The sequence below is a fragment of the Schistocerca cancellata genome, chromosome 2, assembly GCF_023864275.1.
Source record: "Schistocerca cancellata isolate TAMUIC-IGC-003103 chromosome 2, iqSchCanc2.1, whole genome shotgun sequence".
In the NCBI taxonomy this organism is placed as follows: domain Eukaryota; kingdom Metazoa; phylum Arthropoda; class Insecta; order Orthoptera; family Acrididae; genus Schistocerca; species Schistocerca cancellata.
In genome coordinates this window covers 387,719,120-387,741,346 of record NC_064627.1, presented here as the reverse complement: position 1 = coordinate 387,741,346, position 22,227 = coordinate 387,719,120, and the positions used below count along the sequence as shown (strand labels likewise).

General features: G+C 38.2%; 1 protein-coding gene across 2 annotated transcripts in view; it reads right to left on the bottom strand.

The window, feature by feature from the left end:
* Positions 1-22,227, bottom strand: part of LOC126161801 (serine/threonine-protein kinase mTOR) — a 276,188-nt gene that overhangs the window by 76,623 nt on the left and 177,338 nt on the right. For both annotated transcript variants that reach the window (XM_049917889.1, XM_049917890.1), the window contains 3 exons: positions 18,737-18,953; positions 15,457-15,642; positions 7,541-7,666 (listed from right to left, as the gene is read on the bottom strand). In XM_049917889.1, the coding sequence (XP_049773846.1) occupies positions 7,541-7,666; positions 15,457-15,642; positions 18,737-18,953 (529 nt within the window). The remainder of the gene's footprint in view (positions 1-7,540; positions 7,667-15,456; positions 15,643-18,736; positions 18,954-22,227) is intronic.

Here is a 22,227-nt window from a genome sequence, read left to right as displayed (position 1 = left end):
CTGCATTTGGTCACATAAAATTATTATTTTTATCATAAAGAAGACATGTCAAGTTGCAGACAGGTGCACTTCCCCACCCCATCCATACAGCTAATTGCACTCCACATGATAGTTGCATTCCAGCCCAGGATGCTGGAGATGCCAGTTGCATGTGTGTGAGGTGTCCTTGCTTATATGTGAGTGAGTGCTGTGTATGTCTTTTGCTGACGAAAGCTGTGGCCAAAAGCTTTACGTGAGTGCTCTTTTAATTGATGTGACTTATTTACAGTACGTAGTAATCTGTCTTTTCCTACATTGTTGATATTCCTACCTGGAGTTTCCATTATTTAATTTGAAAATTATTCTTCTGTCAGTTATGCTGCTTTTGTGAGGGAGGGAGAGGGGATATCTTTCTTGAAAAAGTGGCTGAATTAGGGGATATCTTTCTTAAAAAAGTGGCTGAATTTGTTGTTTCTCACATCCTAGTTATTAAAAATAACCATGGCTTATCGAATTACACCTACCGTCAATGAGCTTGCTTTGACTCTAACAATAACTTTCATGTTTGCTTATATTCAAGTGTTTATTACAATGACTGTTTCAGTAGTATTACTATTTTAGTCCATTTACACATTCTCAGAAATTCTTCAATGTGCTGATTCCTCTCCCAGTACATCCTGCAGTGACACGACTTGCTTTATCATTTTTTGTTTAAACTTGCAACGACCAATTAAGCTCCCAGTACATAAATGTAAGGTGTGCTTAACAGATATCTTCAGATGTGTTTGGTTTTCAGTTGACTAAACATATTGATAATGTTCCTACTCTAGAGATGACTTCAATAAATGTCAAATCTGTAGAGGAACAAAAAGCAAGAACGTTGGCTCAAAAAAAGTTCAGGTAGTAGTTCTACAGCATAGTGTTTTGGGACTACTTTCATATACAACAGGCCAGAAGAGATGAGCACAAAAGTTACAGTAAAAGATTGGTGCAATTCATTCAACTTCAATTTCAGCAGATGTTATGATTTTAAAAAATATTTCTCTTATGAATTATTTCTTGTGGAACTTACTGACTTTACATGTAGAACCCATATATGGTATATTCTATGATTGGAAACTGATACACAAGCATATATAGCACAGAAACTTCTAGCAGAATGTAAATAATTTAGAAATAAAGGTAACAACTGAACAAGAAATAGAGGCATTGAGTCATTAAAACTGTAATACTTTGGGATGCCCCCCTAATGAACCATGGACCTTGCCGTTGGTAGGGAGGCTTGCGTGCCTCAACGATACAGATAGCCGCACCATAGGTGCAACCACAACAGAGGGATATCTGTTGAGAGGCCAGACAAATGTGTGGTTCCTGAAGAGGGACAGCAGCCTTTTCAGTAGTTGCGAGGGGCAACAGACTGCATGATTGACTGATCTGGCCTTGTAACACTAACCAAAACGGCCTTGCTGTTTTGGTACTGCGAATGGCTGAAAGCAAGAGGAAACTACAGCCATAATTTTTCCCAAGGGCTTGCAGCTTTACTGTAAAATTAAATGATGATGGTGTCCTCTTGGGTAAAATATTTCGGAGGTAAACTAGTCCCCCATTCGGATCTCCAGGCGGGGACTACTCAAGAGGACATCGTTATCAGGAGAAAGAAAACTGGCATTTTACGGATCGGAGCGTGGAATGTCAGATCCATTAATCGGGCAGGTAGGTTAGAAAATTTAAAAAGGGAAATGGATAGGTTAAAGTTAGATATAGTGGGAATTAGTGAAGTTCGATGGCAGGAGGAACAAGACTTTTGGTCAGGTGAATACAGGGTTATAAATACAAAATCAAATAGGGGAAATGCAGGAGTAGGTTTAATAATGAATAAAAAAATAGGAGTGCGGGTAAGCTACTACAACAACATAGTGAACGCATTATTGTGGCCAAGATAGACACGAAGCCCACGCCTACTACAGTAGTACAAGTTTATATGCCAACTAGCTCTGCGATGATGAAGAAATTGATGAAATGTATGATGAGATAAAAGAAATTATTCAGGTAGTGAAGGGAGACAGAAATTTAATAGTCATGGGTGAGTGGAATTCGAGAGTAGGAAAAGGGAGAGAAGGAAACGTAGTAGGTGAATGTGGATTGGGGCTAAGAAATGAAAGAGGAAGCTGCCTGATAGAATTTTGCACAGAGCATAACTTAATCATAGCTAACACTTGGTTCAAGAATCATGAAAGAAGGTTGTACACATGGAAGAACCCTGGAGATACTAGAAGGTTTCAGACAGATTATATAATGGTAAGACAAAGATTTAGGAACCAGGTTTTAAATTGAAAGACATTTCCAGGGGCAGATGTGGACTCTGACCACAATCTATTGGTTATGAACTGTAGATTAAAACTGAAGAAACTGCAAATGGGAATTTAAGGAGATGGGACCTGGATAAACTGACTAAACCAGAGGTTGTACAGAGTTTCAGGGAGAGCATAAGGGAACAATTGACAGGAATGGGGGAAAGAAATACAGTAGAAGAAGAATGGGTAGCTTTGAGGGATGAAATAGTGATGGCAGCAGAGGATAAAGTAGGTAAAAAGATGAGGGCTAATAGAAATCCATGGGTAACAGAAGAGATGCTGAATTTAATTGATGAAAGGAGAAAATACAAAAATGCAGTAAATGAAGCAGGAAAAAAGGAATACAAACGTCTCAAAAATGAGATCGACAGGAAGTGCAAAATGGCTAAGCAGGGATGGCTAGAGGACAAATGTAAGGATGTAGAGACTTATCTCACAAGGGGTAAGATAGATACTGCCTACAGGAAAATTAAAGAGGCCTTTGGAGAAAAGAGAACAACTTGCATAAATATCAAGAGAGCAGAAGGAAACCTAGTTCTAAGCAAAGAAGGGAAAGCAGAAAGGTGGAAGGAGTATATAAAGGGTCTATACAAGGGCGATGTTCTTGAGGACAATATTATGGAAATGGAAGAGGATGTAGATGAAGATGAAATGGGAGATACGATACTGTGTGAAGAGTTCGACAGAGCACTGAAAGACTTAAGTCGAAACAAGGCCCCGGGAATAGACAACATTCCATTTGACCTACTGACGGCCTTGGGAGAGCCAGTCCTGACAAAACTCTACTATCTGGTGAGCAAGATGTATGAGACAGGCGAAATTCCCTCAGACTTCAAGAAGAATATAATAATTCCAATCCCAAAGAAAGCAGGTGTTGACAGGTGTGAAAATTACCGAACTATCAATTTAATAAGTCACAGCTGCAAAATACTAATGGGAATTCTTTACAGACGAATGGAAAAACTTGTAGAAGCCAACCTCACGGAAGATCAGTTTGGATTCTGTAAACATATTGGAACATGTGAGGCAAGACTGACCCTACGACTTATCTTAGAAGAAAGATTAAGGAAAGGCAAACCTACATTTCTAGCATTTGTAGACTTAGAGAAAGCTTTTGATAATGTTGACTGGAATACTCTCTTTCAAATTCTGAAGGTGGCAGGGGTAAAATACAGGGAGCAAAAGGCTATTTACAATTTATACAGAAACCAGATGGCACTCATAAGAGTCGAGGGGTATGAAAGGGAAGCAGTGGTTGGGAAGGGAGTGAGATAGGGCTGTAGCCTCTCCCCGATGCTATTCAATCTGTATATTGAACAAGCAGTAAAGGAAACAAAAGAAAAGTTCGGAGTAGGTATTTAAATCCATGGAGAAGAAATAAAAACTTTAAGGTTTGCCGATGACATTGTAATTCTGTCAGAGACAGCAAAGGACTTGGAAGAGCAGTTGAACGGAATGGACAGTATCTTGAAAGAAGGATATAAGATAAACACCAACAAAAGCAAAACGAGGATAATGGAATGTAGTCGAATTAAGTCAGGTGATGCTGAGGGAATTACATTAGGAAATGAGACACTTAAAGTAGTAAATGAGTTTTGCTATTTGGGGAGCAAAATAACTGATGATGGTCGAAGTAGAGAGGATATAAAATACAGACTGGCAATGGCAATGAAAGCGTTTTTGAAGGAGGGAAATTTGTTAACATCGAATTTTGATTTAAGTGTCAGGAAGTCGTTTCTGAAAGTATTTGTATGGAGTGTAGCCATGTATGGAAGTGAAACATGGACGATAAATAGTTTAGACAAGAAGAGAATAGAAGCTTTCGAAATGTGGTGCTACAGAAGAATGCTGAAGATTAGATGGGTAGATCACATAACTAATGAGGAGGTATTGAATAGGACTGGGGAGAAGAGGAGTTTGTGGCACAACTTGACTAAAAGAAGGGATCGGGTGGTAGGACATGTTCTGAGGCATCAAGGTATCACCAATTTAGTACTGGAGGGCAGGGTGGAGGATAATAATCATAGAGGGAGACCAAGAGATGAATACACAAAGCAGATTCAGAAGGATGTAAGCTGCAGTAGGTACTGAGAGATGAAGAAGCTTGCACGGGATACGATTAGCATGGAGAGCTGCATCAAACCAGTCTCAGGACTGAAGACCACAACAATAACTATTTTGGGATGCACACTATACTTGTAGAAGAGATTCACAGACATATAAAACTACTGATGCTACTATTACCCCCTCTACTACTACTACTACTACTACTCCTACTCCTAAGGAACTACTTTTCAGTGACTGGTGAAGTTGTGTCGATACAGTTTTATCTGTGTATTACCCTTGAAGCCCACAACAAATTCCAAGTCTACTGCAACTCTGTTCGCTCCATAACAAACTGTGGATTTATTCTTTGATAATTTTCTTTGAGTATGGTTCCACAGACGACAAGAAATTTTTTTTTTTTTTTTTTTTTTTTTTTTGGTGCTGCCGAAGTTGTGCCAGCTATATTTCAGTTGGATTACATTCTGTCTGCTACAAGGTGACATTAAGATCCTATTCCTGAAAATTTCTACAAGGTTTCATGTATCACTGCCATGATTGTGTATTCAACATCATCTAAAATAAAGTTATATCCCCAATTCAACATATTACACAAATAGAGGAATAGAGTAAAATTCTTGAACATGGCCTTCATCAGAAATTTTTTTAGCATTTCTCTGCTTATGATATATTACATCACATTGTACTTGACGATGCTGTAAGCCATGCTGAGGCTGAGTATAATATATTAATAAGCAATAAGAAAGCTCAACGTATTGAGCAGTAAATGTTTCCCCACTGGTAAACATCTACAAAATGAAAACAAAGTCTATATTTTACATGTTACACACTGTAGCCGAAAACACTGCTGAAAACAATTATCTGATATTTAATAACATTGTGACGATTAACTAGTTGTTAAGAAGCTGCATTAGAGCAATCTTTAAACAGTATGGAATTTTAAGTGAAATGTAGTGTCTCTGAAAAAATGTCTTTTATGCAGCTATTTACAACTGCCGCAATATCATTCTCATAATGGGCTTTTAACACCAAAGCATTCAAAAATGGAATGTCGTTCAGCGATAAATGAAGAGAAGAATGCAGAGTGAATGCAGAATGCACAACAATACACATGAAATTATCAGGAATCCAACTGGAGAGCTTGATTCACAGTACAACATGGTTTCAGGAAAGGCCGATCAACTGGTACAGCAATTTTTGAACTATTAAGTGAAGTGCTTCAGAAACTAGGTAATGGCAAAAATGTCATTGGAATATGTCTAGATCTCTCTAAGGCTTTTGATATCATGGATCACATAAAACTATTGCCCAAGCTTGACAACATGGGAATTAGAGAAACATCTAACAATATGTGAATGACCTAAACAAATTCAGTGAGAACATCATCCAGTTTGCTGACGATACAAGTGTGCTTGTGAGTGGTAAAGATATGGAAATGTTTCAGAAGTCTACAACAGAGACACTGAACAATACTGAAAACTGGTTGTCACAATAAATTGGTAATAAATGCAAGTAAGACAGTGGCACTAAATTTCCATAATGAGAAAAAAGGGGAGCAAACTGTTCAGATTCAGATATCTGACAAAGACCTTCAGAATACACACAACATTAAGTTATTGGGAGCACAGCTCCAAGATAAATCTTAAATGGGGGATGCATACTGAAAAAGTCTGTAAGAAATTAAGCACTACATGCTACTTAATGAGAATATTAGGGGATGCTGCAACAAAGATTCTCTGAAAAGTGTGTATCATGCCTATATATACTCACAACTGAAATATGGAATTATTTTCTGGGGTAACTCTTCTCTCAGCCAAAAGCTCTTTAGGCTAAAAAACAAAAAAGAATTACAGAATAATTGAATGTGTAAAATGGAACAAAACCTTTAGACTACTCTTTAAAAACCTAGAAATCCTCCCACTTCCATGTATATATGTGTATGAGATAACAGTGTTTGTGAAAAAATATTCAATGGAAAATCCCACTCTCTTCCATAAAAATGAAAATATCCACTCCTGTAACACCAGGCAAAAAGGAAACTTTCCTTTAGAGCCCACACCACCATCCTGAATAAAAAAGGAACCCTGTATTATGGGAAAGTTATTTATAATAAATTTTCCCCCACACATTAAATGAATAAATGACCTGGCAAATTTCAAGTCAACTGCTAAGGCATATTTGATTCATCACTGCTTCTATAGCCTCCCCGAGTTCCTTCAGGAATGTCACTAACGATTTGTGTCTTTGCCTTAGAGATGTATCATACAAATGTTACTAGAATTTAATGATTTACCACGTAAATGTTGCTGTAATACATATATTAATATGCCAGTACAGTACATGCTCTTTCTGCTTTAAAATATCTACCCTTTATTTTTGTACAATACTTGCTCTGTATATTGTAACTCAGTGATTATTTAATGTAGAAATAATGAATTTAATGCAAATTTAATATTATATTTCGTTGTACATTGACTTGTCCTACATCAGACTATACTATTTGTGTACTATGTGATTACCAGGACCAATAAAACCCAACTCATCTCTACTCAACTCTAGAGTAGGGAGCAGAAGTGAATGGAAGACGTAGTTATGACTGTAATGAAAATGAAACAGAGGCAGGGCATGTAGCCAGGTGAAACGATGGTGTAGATGGGCAAAGAAAGGTCCTTACTGGACTCGACATTTGTAACCGTTGAGGATGGCTGTAACTGTCAAACCACATTTACTAATAAATAAAAATGAACATCTGGGTAAAATGTAAAGATTAATTTGGTGTGTCTACTTAAGAGGAAGAAGCATCTACTTGGATGTGGTCATTGGATTATCAGTCTGATATACCCTTACTTCTATTTCCTATCTTTTTATTTCTTACTTCATTCAGATTCTTCACATAAGTATCTTAATTTCTTTCCTCTTGCTCCTTTTTTCTTTAAGTTTTTTATTTTAGCCATTAATTATATCTTCTCCTGACACTGCATGCACCAGACAATTATTCTTTAAATACAGTGACATGCTACACTGATAACTATCACAGCATTCAAAAGCATACCACATACACAGTGGGTAGTAGCACCCCTTCATAGCTATATCTGTCTTTTTGTTTGTGGTCCACCAAATGAAATATAGTATTTGGTACTCACCAAACGTCCAGACTTTCGGCACAAAGAAGCATACTTAAGCCAAGTGTACATATCCTCCTGTGGAGAAACAACAAGTGTACGCACTTGTATGATGCGTTGCCAGTCTTCTACTACACGCTGACATCCCTGTGAAATTGAATAAGTGATTTGCAGTGTTTTGGAACTGTCCTTTAATTTATGGTTACACAGCAAATGAACATGAATATAAAGTTTGAAGTGAAAAAAGAAATTCAAACTTTGTGAAAGATCATGTGACATTACATTCTTCAATTATTATTATGCTGAAAGAAGTGTAGAGTAAATAATAGCTAAACAATCTAAAGCTAGTGACAGACAATGCAAATATTAGACCATTAAGATGCTAGAATAGCAGATTGTAAACTGAAGATACCATTAATCTGTATAAGAAGATTAATTTAAATTACATTTTTACTGTCACGTCTTTAAACAGTCATAGGCATTATAAGAAATACTATTCTTAATTCCGAGAGCCAGTTTACAGTTAAAATCGCTTCAACAGATATCATGTACATATCTCAAAATTTTACTAGATAAAAATGTACATAGTAAATACTTTGACAATACATTCTTCGATTGCAATGATCAGGTAGAAATGAAGAGGAAAACCATAAATGTAATAAAGTAGCAATTTACTGTATGTGAGCGGGTGCTACACACACTGTCACTGTTATAAGATATGTAAGTGGCCACGAAAATACAGTGAAGTGATGAAATTTCTGAGATTTACGCAGACTAACTGACAGAGCATAAATTTTCAAGTATCCAAATGGGTTGACAAGAATAATTTTATGCACAATAAAAGGACAGTTTTTTGCACAATATTTCAAGAATGTGTCTCGTCTTCCTTTAAAAGGTGCTGTGAGTAGCCCTATTTGTGCTTGGTGCCTAACTCCAATTAGCCTACAACACCTGTTGAAGACTACCAGGATCTGAGCTAATATTACAGTTCATAATTGCAAATTACCTTGGCCTGACTATGAAATTACATATGAAGATTACTCAAAAGACAATAAAATAGAAAAAGGCAGTGTTAAATGATTGGAAAAAAATACAGGCAGGATCTCAAAGCAGAATATCCAGACTCAAGCTAGAATGGATTCTTAAGTTTGACAAAGATTTTGTGACAAGATAAATTCTGAAACATAAAAAAAGAAGGCAATAAGTAGCAGAAAATCAACAGCAAATATGATTTGAAATTAAGTATCATCGGAAGATTCCCAGAAACAAAGTTACAGATGCAAAAAAATACTAAGCCTCAAAATTTAACCTAATCACTCTTTAAAAAAGGAATTCTCATTTTAATAAAGAATAATAACTATGAACAAGAAATAAGGGAAAAGGTTACACAAGTAGCAAATATAAGTGAAAAAAATATATTGGGATTCTGCTCCAGCTGCAAGTCTTAACAAAAGGGGCAAGACTATTAGGAACAAATATCACGGGAAACAGTGTATAGGAAGGCAAGAAGTATGCCCAACATTTATTCAACTTTAGTTACTGTAAGTGTTGTGGAACCATTAACTTATTATGGTATTTCCGTTAAACATAATCCAGCACACACAATATTGTTACTAGAAATCCTTTGATGGCAAAGGATTAACTTAAATTAAGAATTTGTTCCAGGCAGAATCTGTTTGGGTTAAAGCCTACTCGGTACTAACCAATTATAGGTTCTAACTGTTCTTGGGCTCGATCAAGTAAACACTGTGGACGAATTTTGTACATGATCTGGAGAAGAGAGATTCCTCGGTAATTATTAACTTTGCTTCTACCCCCTTTTTTATGCAATGGACAAATTAGGGCAGTTTTCCAGTCTTAAGGCATTTTATCAGTTTGACAGATATGTCCTATTAGTTAAGTGATCTCTTATACTGTTAGGTCCAGCTGATTTCAGTAGTTCTGCAATTACACCATCTTCTCTGGATGCTTTATCATTTTTATGTCTCTTAATTTGTTTAGTTGATCTTTTTTCCAAATTTTAAAGGAACGCAGGCTAGATAATAAAACTCTAACACTGATTAAGGAAATGTTAACTGACACTAGTTCTAAAGTTAAATTCATGGGAGAAATTCCTGAACCATTTGATATAAAGACTGATGTTAGACTGGGAGATGGACTCTCCCCATTACTGTTTAACTTTGTTTTGGGAAAGGTAATTACAGAATGGTGAGAGCAAAAGTTGAGTCAAAATATAGATTGATCAATCAATCGAGTTAGGTAGAAATAATATTAGAGTAGACTGCCTCACCTTTGCAAACGATCTGGCAATTTTAACTAGGGATATTACCACAGCTCAAAAACAAACTGAAATTCTTAAAGAAGTTGCAGAAAAATTAGAACTACAAATATCATTCGAAAAAACGGAATATATGACATTTAACAAACAAGCAACACAGTTTTTGAACACGAAATATGGAAAAATAAAAAGGGTTTCTCAGTTTAAATACTTAGTGGAAATCATAGAAAACAGTCTGGAAAAAGCTGCAAATTAAGTTCGGGCAAAAAAATGGCAACTTCATTCAGATAATACAAAATATTTGTAATAAAAAAATCACTTTCTAAATTCAGTAAACTTAGGCATTACAGCACAGTAATGAAATCTGAATGTCTTTATGGAGCAGAAACTTTATTTTAAATAGAAAGAGGGATAATGAATAAATCCAAAAAAAAGAAGAAAGATTATTAGAAAAATATTAGGCCCCAAAATTACTGATGGACAAACTTATCAACTGAGAAGTAATAAGGAAATAGAAGAATACACAGACATACATGTTGACATGAGAACAATAAGACTTAAATTTTATGGGCACATTAAAAGAATGGCACCCACTAGGTTGACAAAACAAGTAGCAGAATTCTGTGAAAACAGAAGTAACGCCAAAACTGAGCCAATTAAATGGATCCCTGTGATTAAGGAGGATCTTAAAGTAGCCCGTATAACTCAAGACAGATGTTACATATAGAAAAACATTCAGACAAAAGATATTTTACTGGAAAATTGGTCTGAGGGAAATTAGGAAATGGACTGGAACACCATGGCCTGGTGAGCGAAAGACTTCGTTCTGAAAGGGTGAAACAAATTTGGACACAAACGAAGGCCAGCCATCAAAAGTGACATTGACTGATTGTACGTCACATAGTTCTATTGGGCCCATTCATGGAGAATAATAATAATAATAATAATAATAATAATAATAATAATAATAATAATACAGTAATGGACTCAAACATCCCAGAGCAAACAAACAAAGAACAACACACATCAATTAAACAATCAGAGGAAAACGAAATCTTAAGACAGCCACCAGAACAAGCACAAATAGAACATGAAGTGACACACATGTTAGATATAGAAGAAAAATTTCAGTTGACATATATAGAATACAAAGACACAAATACAGACATTAGACCATTCTTGCATAGACCACCAAATAACCCACAAGTCGAAACAACAATAAAACAATCATACACAACAAAATAAATGAAAATACAACTATGGAAGAGTTACAACTACTGGTTTATGTAGGAGCACTCACTACACTAAATATACACACTAGGCAGAGATCAGAACCAACCAACACACAGAAGAAACCCACAAAACCAGCATGGCAACACAGGCTACAGATCAGAATAGAAAAACTGAGAAAAGACATTGGACAGCTAACACAATTTATAAGAAATGAAATATCAGACAAAAAACGAAAAAGGTTATGTAAACTCTCACAACAAGAAGCAATAGAGCAATTAGATGAAAAGAAGCAAAAATTATAAGCATTGGCCAAATGACTTAGAAGATACAAAAAACGCGAAAATAGAAGGAAACAAAACCAAACATTCAACACAAACAAAAAGAAATTTTACCAGACAATAGATAACACACACATTAAAATAGACAATCCACCAAACGATAACAGACATGGAACACTTCTGGAGCAACATATGGTCAAACCCAGTACAACATAACAGACACGCACGGTGGATACAAGGAGAAACAGACTCATACAAGATGATACCACAAATGCCTGAAGTGATAATTTTGCAACATGAAGTCACCCGAGCAATTAATTCTACGCACAATTTGAAAGCCCCTGGAAATGATAAAATAGCAAATTTCTGGCTAAAGAAGTTCACCTCAACACATTCACATCTAACTAAATTATTTAACAATTACATTGCAGACCCATACACAGTCCCTGATACACTTACACAAGGAATAACTTATCTGAAAGCTAAAGATCAAGCAGACACAGCAAACCCAGCTAAATATCGCCCCATAACATGCCTACCAACAATATACAAAATATTAACTTCAGTCATTACACAGAAATTAATGACACATACAACACAGAACAAAATTATAAATGAAGAACAAAAAGGCTGCTGCAAAGGAGCACGAGGATGTAAAGAGCAACTGATAATAGATACAGAGGTGACATATCAAGCTAAAACTAAACAAAGGTCGCTACACTACGCATACATTGATAGTGTACCCCACTCATGGTTACTACAAATATTGGAAATATACAAAGTAGATCCTAAATTAATACAGTTCCTAAACATAGTAATGAAAAATTGGAAAACCACACTTAATATCCAAACAAATTCAAATAATATCACATCACAGCCAATACAGATTAAGCGTGGAATATACCAAGGAGACTCATCAAGTACTTTCTGGTTCTGCGTTGCTCTGAACCCACTATCCAACATGCTAAATAATACAAATTATGGATATAATATTACTGGAACATACCAACACAAAATCACACACTTGCTATACACGGATGATCTAAAACTACTGGCAGCAACAAATCAACAACTCAACCAATTACTAAAGATAACAGAAGTATTCAGCAATGATATAAATATGGCTTTTGGAACAGACAAATGTAAGAAAAATAGCACAGTCAAGGGAAATACACTAAACAAGAAGATCACTTATTGGATAACCACAGCGACTGCATAGAAGTGATGGAAAAAACAGATGCCTATAAATATCTAGGATACAGACAAAAAATAGGAATAGATAACACAAATATCAAAGAAGAACTAAAAGAAAAATATAGACAAAGACTAACAAAAATACTGAAAACAGAATTGACAGCAAGAAACAAGACAAAAGCTATAAATACTTATGCTATACCAATATTGACCTACTCATTTGGAGTAGTGAAATGGAGTAACACAGACCTAGAAGCACTCAATACACTTACACGATCACAATGCCACAAATATAGAATACATCACATACATTCAGCAACAGAAAGATTCACATTAAGCAGAAAGGAAGGAGGAAGGGGATTTATCGACATAAAAAACCTACATTATGGACAGGTAGATAATTTAAGAAAATTCTTTATAGAACGAGCAGAAACTAGCAAAATACACAAAGCAATCACTCATATGAATACATCGGCTACACCACTGCAATTTCATAACCATCTCTACAACCCTTTAGATCACATAACATCAACAGATACAAAGAAAGTAAATTGGAAAAAGAAAACACTACATGGCAAGCACCCATATCATCTAACACAGCCACACATCGATCAAGACGCATCCAACACATGGCTAAGAAAAGGCAATATATACAGTGAGACGGAAGGATTCATGATTGCAATACAGGATCAAACAATAAACATTAGATATTACAGCAAGCATATTATTAAAGATCCCAATACCACAACAGATAAATGCAGACTTTGCAAACAACAAATACACTCCTGGAAATTGAAATAAGAACACCGTGAATTCATTGACCCAGGAAGGGGAAACTTTATTGACACATTCCTGGGGTCAGATACATCACATGATCACACTGACAGAACCACAGGCACATAGACACAGGCAACAGAGCATGCACAATGTCGGCACTAGTACAGTGTATATCCACCTTTCGCAGCAATGCAGGCTGCTATTCTCCCATGGAGACGATCGTAGAGATGCTGGATGTAGTCCTGTGGAACGGCTTGCCATGCCATTTCCACCTGGCGCCTCAGTTGGACCAGCGTTCGTGCTGGACGTGCAGACCGCGTGAGACGACGCTACATCCAATCCCAAACATGCTGAATGGGGGACAGATCCGGAGATCTTGCTGGCCAGGGTAGTTGACTTACACCTTCTAGAGCACGTTGGGTGGCACGGGATACATGCGGACGTGCATTGTCCTGTTGGAACAGCAAGTTCCCTTGCCGGTCTAGGAATGGTAGAACGATGGGCTCGATGACGGTTTGGATGTACCGTGCACTACTCAGTGTCCCCTCGACGATCACCAGTGGTGTACGGCCAGTGTAGGAGATCGCTCCCCACACCATGATGCCGGGTGTTGGCCCTGTGTGCCTCGGTCGTATGCAGTCCTGATTGTGGCGCTCACCTGCACGGCGCCAAACACGCATACGACCATCATTGGCACCAAGGCAGAAGCGACTCTCATCGCTGAAGACGACACGTCTCCATTCGTCCCTCCATTCACGCCTGTCGTGACACCACTGGAGGCGGGCTGCACGATGTTGCGGCGTGAGCGGAAGACGGCCTAACGGTGTGCGGGACGTAGCCCAGCTTCATGGAGACGGTTGCGAATGGTCCTCGCCGATACCCCAGGAGCAACAGTGTCCCTAATTTGCTGGGAAGTGGCAGTGCGGTCCCCTACGGCACTGCGTAGGATCCTACGGTCTTGGCGTGCATCCGTGCGTCGCTGCGGTCCGGTCCCAGGTCGACGGGCACGTGCACCTTCCGCCGACCACTGGCGACAACATCGATGTACTGTGGAGACCTCACGCCCCACGAGTTGAGCAATTCGGCGGTACGTCCACCCGGCCTCCCGCATGCCCACTATACGCCCTCGCTCAAAGTCCGTCAACAGCACATACGGTTCACGTCCACGCTGTCGCGGCATGCTACCAGTGTTAAAGACTGCAATGGAGCTCCGTATGCCACGGCAAACTGGCTGACACTGACGGCGGCGGTGCACAAATGCTGCGCAGCTAGCGCCATTCGACGGCCAACACCGCGGTTCCTGGTGTGTCCGCTGTGCCGTGCGTGTGATCATTGTTTGTACAGCCCTCTCGCAGTGTCCGGAGCAAGTATGGTGGGTCTGACACACCGGTGTCAATGTGTTCTTTTTTCCATTTCCAGGAGTGTAGAAACAGTAGATCACATCACCAGCGGATGTACAATACTAGCAAATACAGAATACCCCAGAAGACATGACAATGTAGCAAAAATAATACATCAACAGCTTGCCATATAACATAAAAGAATAAAACAACACTTTCCCACATACAAGTATGCACCACAAAATGTACTGGAGAATGATGAATACAAATTATACTGGAACAGAACCATTATAACAGATAAAACAACACCACATAACAAACCTGACATCATACTCACCAATAAAAAGAAGAAATTAACACAACTAATCAAAATATCCATACCCAATACAACAAATATACAGAAGAAAACAGGAGAAAAAATTGAAAAATACATCCAACTGGCTGAGGAAGTCAAGGACATGTGGCATTAGGATAAAGTTGACATTATACCAATTATACTATCAACTACAAGAGTCATACCACACAATATCCACCAGTACATCAACGCAATACAGCTACATCCAAACTTATATATACAACTACAGAAATCCGTAATTATTGATACATGTTCAATCATCCGAAAGTTCCTAAATGCAATGTAACATATACCGTACAGTTAAAAGGAAGTCACGCTTGATCAAGGTCCGCATCACTTTCCATTTTTGACCAGACATAACGTCTGAGACAGGAAATAATAATAATAATAATAATAATAATAATAATACAGTACCACCATCAAATAAGCTTAGGGAAGATAAATGAGTTTTTAGACTTCTGCTGAATCATGTAGAGTATTACCTGAAGTCTGTCCCACCACATTTTTCTTATTGTAGGTCGGCGCTCTGGAACTAATTTATACTGAATCACTTCCTCAAGTTCTGCCAACATCTGCACAGACACCATTGCACCATATGCACGTTGGTAGCTTTCTCCTGCCATTGCTGTGAGCTCAGTATCTAGTAGATCACGTGCTGAATCTATAAGCTGGACAGATGCAAGAAAGATACATTTCTTAGTCTACAGAACAAAATTTATAAAATTATGTACTCTAAAGATAAGGCTGTTGTCTGTAACAATAAATAGACTGTAACTTTCTTCCTTAATGAATAAAAACTAAGCATGTTCCAATATAAAATTTTTGTTTGTTGCAATAGGTTCTACCTCCTACGCTCTTATTAAAAGATGACTTTTATGTAAGAAGTACTTACGTCAATAGTTATTACACTTTAACATAACAGGTGGGTGGAATATAAAATAACTTGGGCCATAAAATTCACTTCTGACCATCCAAATTGCAACACCATGAGGACGGTACACACAAACATCGAACTGGTATCGAGTGTATTGCATGCTTGGATATGCAAATGACAAGGTTTTCATTGCTAAGTAGGTAGGAGTTACACTAACCCACATTCTTTGTGTAAGGATGGATTTTTACAGCAGGTTTCTCATTCAGAACTCTCAACATTGGCTGCTTGTTAGATCACATTATGCCTTGCATCAGAAAGAGAAACATACATTAGCCCATGCTGGAATTTGAAAAGGGCAGGATAGTGGCCTATGGAGACATTTACTGTTCTGTGATATTGCTGCTCAAACATATGGGACTCTATGACTGTCAGACAAAAATGGAATATACGGATTCAGGCCCTCAACAGCCCTGCACGAGTAGTGCCCGAGCGGACAGATATATCGTTCACTTGGCTGAGCAGGATTTCAGAGCAACATCACATACATTGATTCAAGAAATGAGCTCGTTTTCATCAAGACAAGTATCCACAAGGACAGTGAGACAGTGTCCAGAACAGTCCAGACTGTCAGCATTGCAAACATTGTCACAGCTACCCTAGAAGGAGCAGAAGACAGACATGCACTGACAGTGGTGCACCCAACAACAACACCAGTCACATGAGTGGCATCCTGTTGTCTTTTCAAATGAATCGTGGTTACATCTTGATGTGTCAAGGCTAGTGACTGTGCCCTTCCATGTCTTCATCGTATAATCTTTCAACAATGGATTTTCACCCAGCAGCAGAGTATGCACTGATTTGAAACTTCCTGATTTTTATATTTTGTTAATGAACTTATTGACTGCTCAATATATCATTTACATAGTGTTGGTTTCTTTTCTACTCATGGTTTTTTTTTTTTTTCACACCAGTTAGATCCTAAGTTTACTGAGTTAAGCAACTGGGGATCCCTTGCAATCATGTACGTACTCCTAAGGGTATACCATGTAATACTTGGATGTAGATACAAATCTTTTGAAATATGTGTTCATTATTACATAGTGAATATTCATTCTCCTTATCTGATACCTAAATAGTGATGCAACCACCAAAATTACAAAAGATTAAATAAAAAAAAATTAAGATACCGTAAGCTCATTTATTGAGGAAAAAAATTACTGTGAGTTGAGATAATGGTAAGTAGACATAAAGATCGATAAAAATAGATGTTTAATGAGCTCTTTTTAGTTGAAGTCAAATGTAATGCACACAGCAAATAAATATAAAAAATACAAGAAATGTTATCACACTGAAAATATGGTGATAATATGGTGATAATACTGTGGAGCAGATTTAGTCATCAGAAATTAGAAGCCTTTTGACCTGTGCCTATGTGTATTGAGACAAATAAGACGAACACTGCCACTGAACAACTCAGCTGTCTGACACATGTAAAAGGCGTGCAGAAAATACTGTAGTGAAATACCAATCCTGGATACATTCCTAAGACTTCTCATATTTAGTATATTTTCATGTGAATTGTGAAGTACATTGTAGAAAATACATTATTATTGCTCATCTGTCAGTTCATAAAAAATTAAATTTTGATTACGTGAATAATTAAGCAAGTTAGTTTATAGTGATATACACTGAGGTGACAAAAGTCATGGGATACCTCCTAATACTGCATTGGAACTCATTTTGCCTGGCACAGTGCAGCAACTTGATGTGGCGTGGACTCAAAGAGTCACTGAAAGTTCCTGCAGAAATTCTGAGCTGTGTTGCCTATGTAGCCATCCATAATTGTGGAAGTGTTGCTTGTGCATGACCGACCTCTCGATTATGTACAATAAATGTTTGACAGGATTTATTTTGGGCAATCTGGATGGCCACATCATTCGTTTGAACTGTCTAGAATATTCCTAAAACCAATCAAGAACAATTGTGGCACGGTGACATGGAGCATTGTCATACATTAAAATTCCATCGTTCGTTCTTTGGGAACATGAAGTCCATGAATGGATGTAAATAGTCCATGACTGGTTCAGTTAAACCAGAGGACCTAGCCCATTCCGTGAAAACACTGCCCACACATGTATGGAGTCACCACTAGACTGCACAGTGTCTTGTGACAACCTGGGTCCATGGCTTCGTGGGGGTCTGCACCACAATTGAACCCTACTGTCAGCTCTTACCAACTGAAACTGGGACTCATCTGACCAGGCTGTAGTATTCCAGTCATCTAGGCTCCAATCGGTATGGTCATGAGCCCAGAAACTGTCCCAACCAATACATTCATTGTACCTTCCACATTGATTTATGTGGTTATTTCATGCAGTATTGCTTGTCTGTTAGCACTGACACCTTTATGCAAATGCCGCTGGTCTAAGTCTTTAAGTGAATGCCATCGGTTGCTGCTTTGTCCATTGTGAGAGGTAATGCCTGACACTTGGTATCCTCAGCACACTCTTGGCATTGTGGTCTCAGAATAGTGAATTCCCGAACGATTTCCAAAATGGAATGTCCCATGTGTCTAGCTTCAACTAGCATTCTGCATTCAAAGCCTCTTAACACCCGCCATATAGCCATAAACAAGTCGGAAACCTTTTCACGTGAATTGCTTGAGTAAAAATCACAGTTCAGCAAATGCACTACACTTTTATATCTAGTGCATGTGATACTATCACCATCTGTATATGTGCATATCGCTAACCCATGACTTTTGTCACCTCAGTATACTGGTGTGTTGGGAGGAAACTATGAACAAATGCTGAAATTGGTTTTTTCCTGTAAAGCTGTAAACATGCAGCATCATGAACTTGTGGTACTACTGTACTGATTGCATGTACCTGTTGCGCAACGTGATACTGTTCTCGGTGCACAGCTAACACGGCACGGTAGAATGCCCCATCTTGTGAATCTCTTGGTACGCAGGCCACAAATTGTTCCATAGCTTCCCACTGGCCAAGACCCCAAGCTGAGGCAGCAGCCATGCGGGACATCCTTTGTCTCCCATCTTCATCAAAGTGGTTCCAGTTCTTGCGAGCTACTTCGTGCAGTTGACCCCTTTGTTTCAATTAAAAATTACTTTTTACATTAAACAATAATAATTTATTGCTTTCCTGAATACAAAATTATTCTACTAATCATATACACAAACACACAACATAAGTATGACTATTTAAAAATTTAGAGTATATTATGTTAAAACACTTTTTTTATGAGAAAGACAGTTTCAATTTCTGTTGTTTCATGATCAGTCACAAAGATACATCAGTGCTATTAAAATGAAATGCAAGAATTATAATAATGCCTTTATTAGTGACCATCTCATACTTCAGATACATGTACATTTACAGCGATCATAGTTTTTTGTATTGAACCAATTATATACATTAAGTTAATATATACACAAAATTCATAGCTTTCTTCCTATTTCTTGAGCAGGTGACTTTTACAAGCATTTTACATCTTTGTCATCACACCTATCTTAAAGGACATTGTCAAGTACAGTGAGTGAATGTTTTAATGGCATTCTCAACTGAGAAACTTTTTCTGAAATCCAAACTGATTTATTAAAGATATTATTGCTACTATTCTGGACTACATCAGACTCTCAAAAATTTTGGAAAATTATGTCGGTAATGAATGCATTCAATAGCCATTGATGTATCTCCTGTCAGATCTTTTAAAGCACTGTTTAACAGTGGTGTATTTCAATCTCTCTAGGAAAATGTCCTGAGTCAGTGATGAATTACATATTTTGTAAAAGACACTACTTATTATGTGAGAACAACTCTTTAATATTGGGTTGGAAACACTATCAAATCCAGATGAGCTTTTATTTTAGTGCAAATTTATAATTTTCTTACTTCCTGGATGAATTTCACTCTGCAGTGGCATGTGAGCTGATGTGAAACTTCCTAGCAGATTAAATGTGTGTGCCAGACTGGGACTTGAACCCAGGGCATTTCAAAGCAAGGAGATGAGGTACTGGCAGAAACGGAGATGTGAGGATAGGCTATGAGTTCTGATCAGGTAGCTCATTTGGCAGAGCACTTGCCCATGAAAGGCAAAGGTTCCAGTTTCAAGTTTCAGTCTGGCACACAATTTTAATCTGCCAGGAAGTTTCTTGATTTCACATGGAGAAGTGATTGGGATATCCATATCTGCCTGTGACTGATAGTTACATGCAGAGATAGAACTGTAGAAGTCAGATAAGCTTCCCAGATCATACCTCCTAGACCCAGTTCCGCACAAATTTTGAACTTATCACACAAACATTAATTGCAGCATATATTCTGCTAAAGAATGGAAGAATGTCATCTCTGGAATTAAGATACATTTATTCTACATAAATAAAACAAGGAATTACTGATGAAACAAAACTAAATGGACTGCAACACAAATTCCCAAACATCAATTTATGAATAGCAGAAGAAATGCCAAGGAGAATAACCTTGGACCATAACAAATGAAGTACATTTAAAGACCCCACAGTTTATTTTGTTTGTTCAGGTGGAGGGAAAGAAAACAAATTTTATTGCAGGAATTCTGCAAAAGACTGCATGTGCTACAATTTAAGAAGGAAAACAACAATTTACCAACACAGCTTCAGGAAAAGTGTGTTTAATATAAATGAGAATGGAATTATCAGGAGTGGTAGGATTGTACTCACAATTACTTACTGCTCATCATGTTTGATCTTAAGTACTGCTTACAATTCTGAGACACGACATTTGTGTTTCTGAGAAGGAATTTTTGAATCAGCTTATTTTTACAGCAGTACCACCAATGATGGAAAACTGGGGAAAAAATCACGCAGTCACAAATTTTTGTACAGTGGCAGGATGGAGTGCCATGAACAACATACTAGAAATCCTGACTGGTGTGGTGAGAGGCTGGGAAGGGGAGCAGTTAAAGGTCAATTTTTAACATTTCTCACATTTATACAATGGAGTTATTTTAAGCTTATTAGCTGAGTACTTATTTGCAGTTATTAAGGGAACTATTACATCAAGAAGTTCGACAGCTGGAGCTGTCTACTACACTGGAGAGCCTGTTCCAAGTGTAACACGCTGTCAATATGTATTCGACAATGTTAAATTTTGTCCACTATCAACAGCTGAAATATTTTTCATGGCATGATAGGTACCAAATAGATCATCCCAGCCTCAGCTCTCTCCCCACATATGAAGAGGCCCAGTGCTTAACCTGGTTCCCTTTGCAACAGAAGTAGGTCATTTAGGTATTGTGGAACATCGAATATTTAAACATAAGTCACGCAATGCATTAGAGAAGATTACTGCCTAGACTTGAACATAATCAGTCCACTGCAAATAACATATTTACATCTACCTTGCAAGATATACTGTGATTGTGTGGAAAGAGCCTCCACTCAGTGCAGCCCATTTCTATAAGTGCCATTAATTTCTGAGTGTAAGAATTAGACAGTCTACGATTAACACAAGTTATGGTGAGGGAAGTGCAGTAACTTTCTGGTCACTCACTAATTCTAAGTCAAGTGAATATAACATGGTCGCACGGCTATACAATACACTGTCACTGAAAGACAGCAGCAAAGTGGCACATTTACCAATGCCACCCTTTTCTCACCAACACAGTCTAGGTCACTGTCAACATCACACCAATCAATTAAACACTTCTCAACCACTGCTTGTAGAAATGTATTTTACATAAAAGCGCACTTAACAATTGGAAATAAGTACTCATGTAACACTAAAAACAGCACCATTATACACTCCTGGAAATGGAAAAAAGAACACATTGACACCGGTGTGTCAGACCCACCATACTTGCTCCGGACACTGCGAGAGGGCTGTACAAGCAATGATCACACGCACGGCACAGCGGACACACCAGGAACCGCGGTGTTGGCCGTCGAATGGTGCTAGCTGCGCAGCATTTGTGCACCGCCGTCGTCAGTGTCAGCCAGTTTGCCGTGGCATACGGAGCTCCATCGCAGTCTTTAACACTGGTAGCATGCCGCGACAGCGTGGACGTGAACCGTATGTGCAGTTGACGGACTTTGAGCGAGGGCGTATAGTGGGCATGCGGGAGGCCGGGTGGATGTACCACCGAATTGCTCAACACGTGGGGCGTGAGGTCTCCACAGTACATCGATGTTGTCGCCAGTGGTCGGTGGAAGGTGCACGTGCCCGTCGACCTGGGACCGGACCGTAGCGACGCACAGATGCACGCCAAGACCGTAGGATCCTACGCAGTGCCGGCCGTAGGGGACCACACCGCCACTTCCCAGCAAATTAGGGACACTGTTGCTCCTGGGGTATCGGCGAGGACCATTCGCAACCGTCTCCAT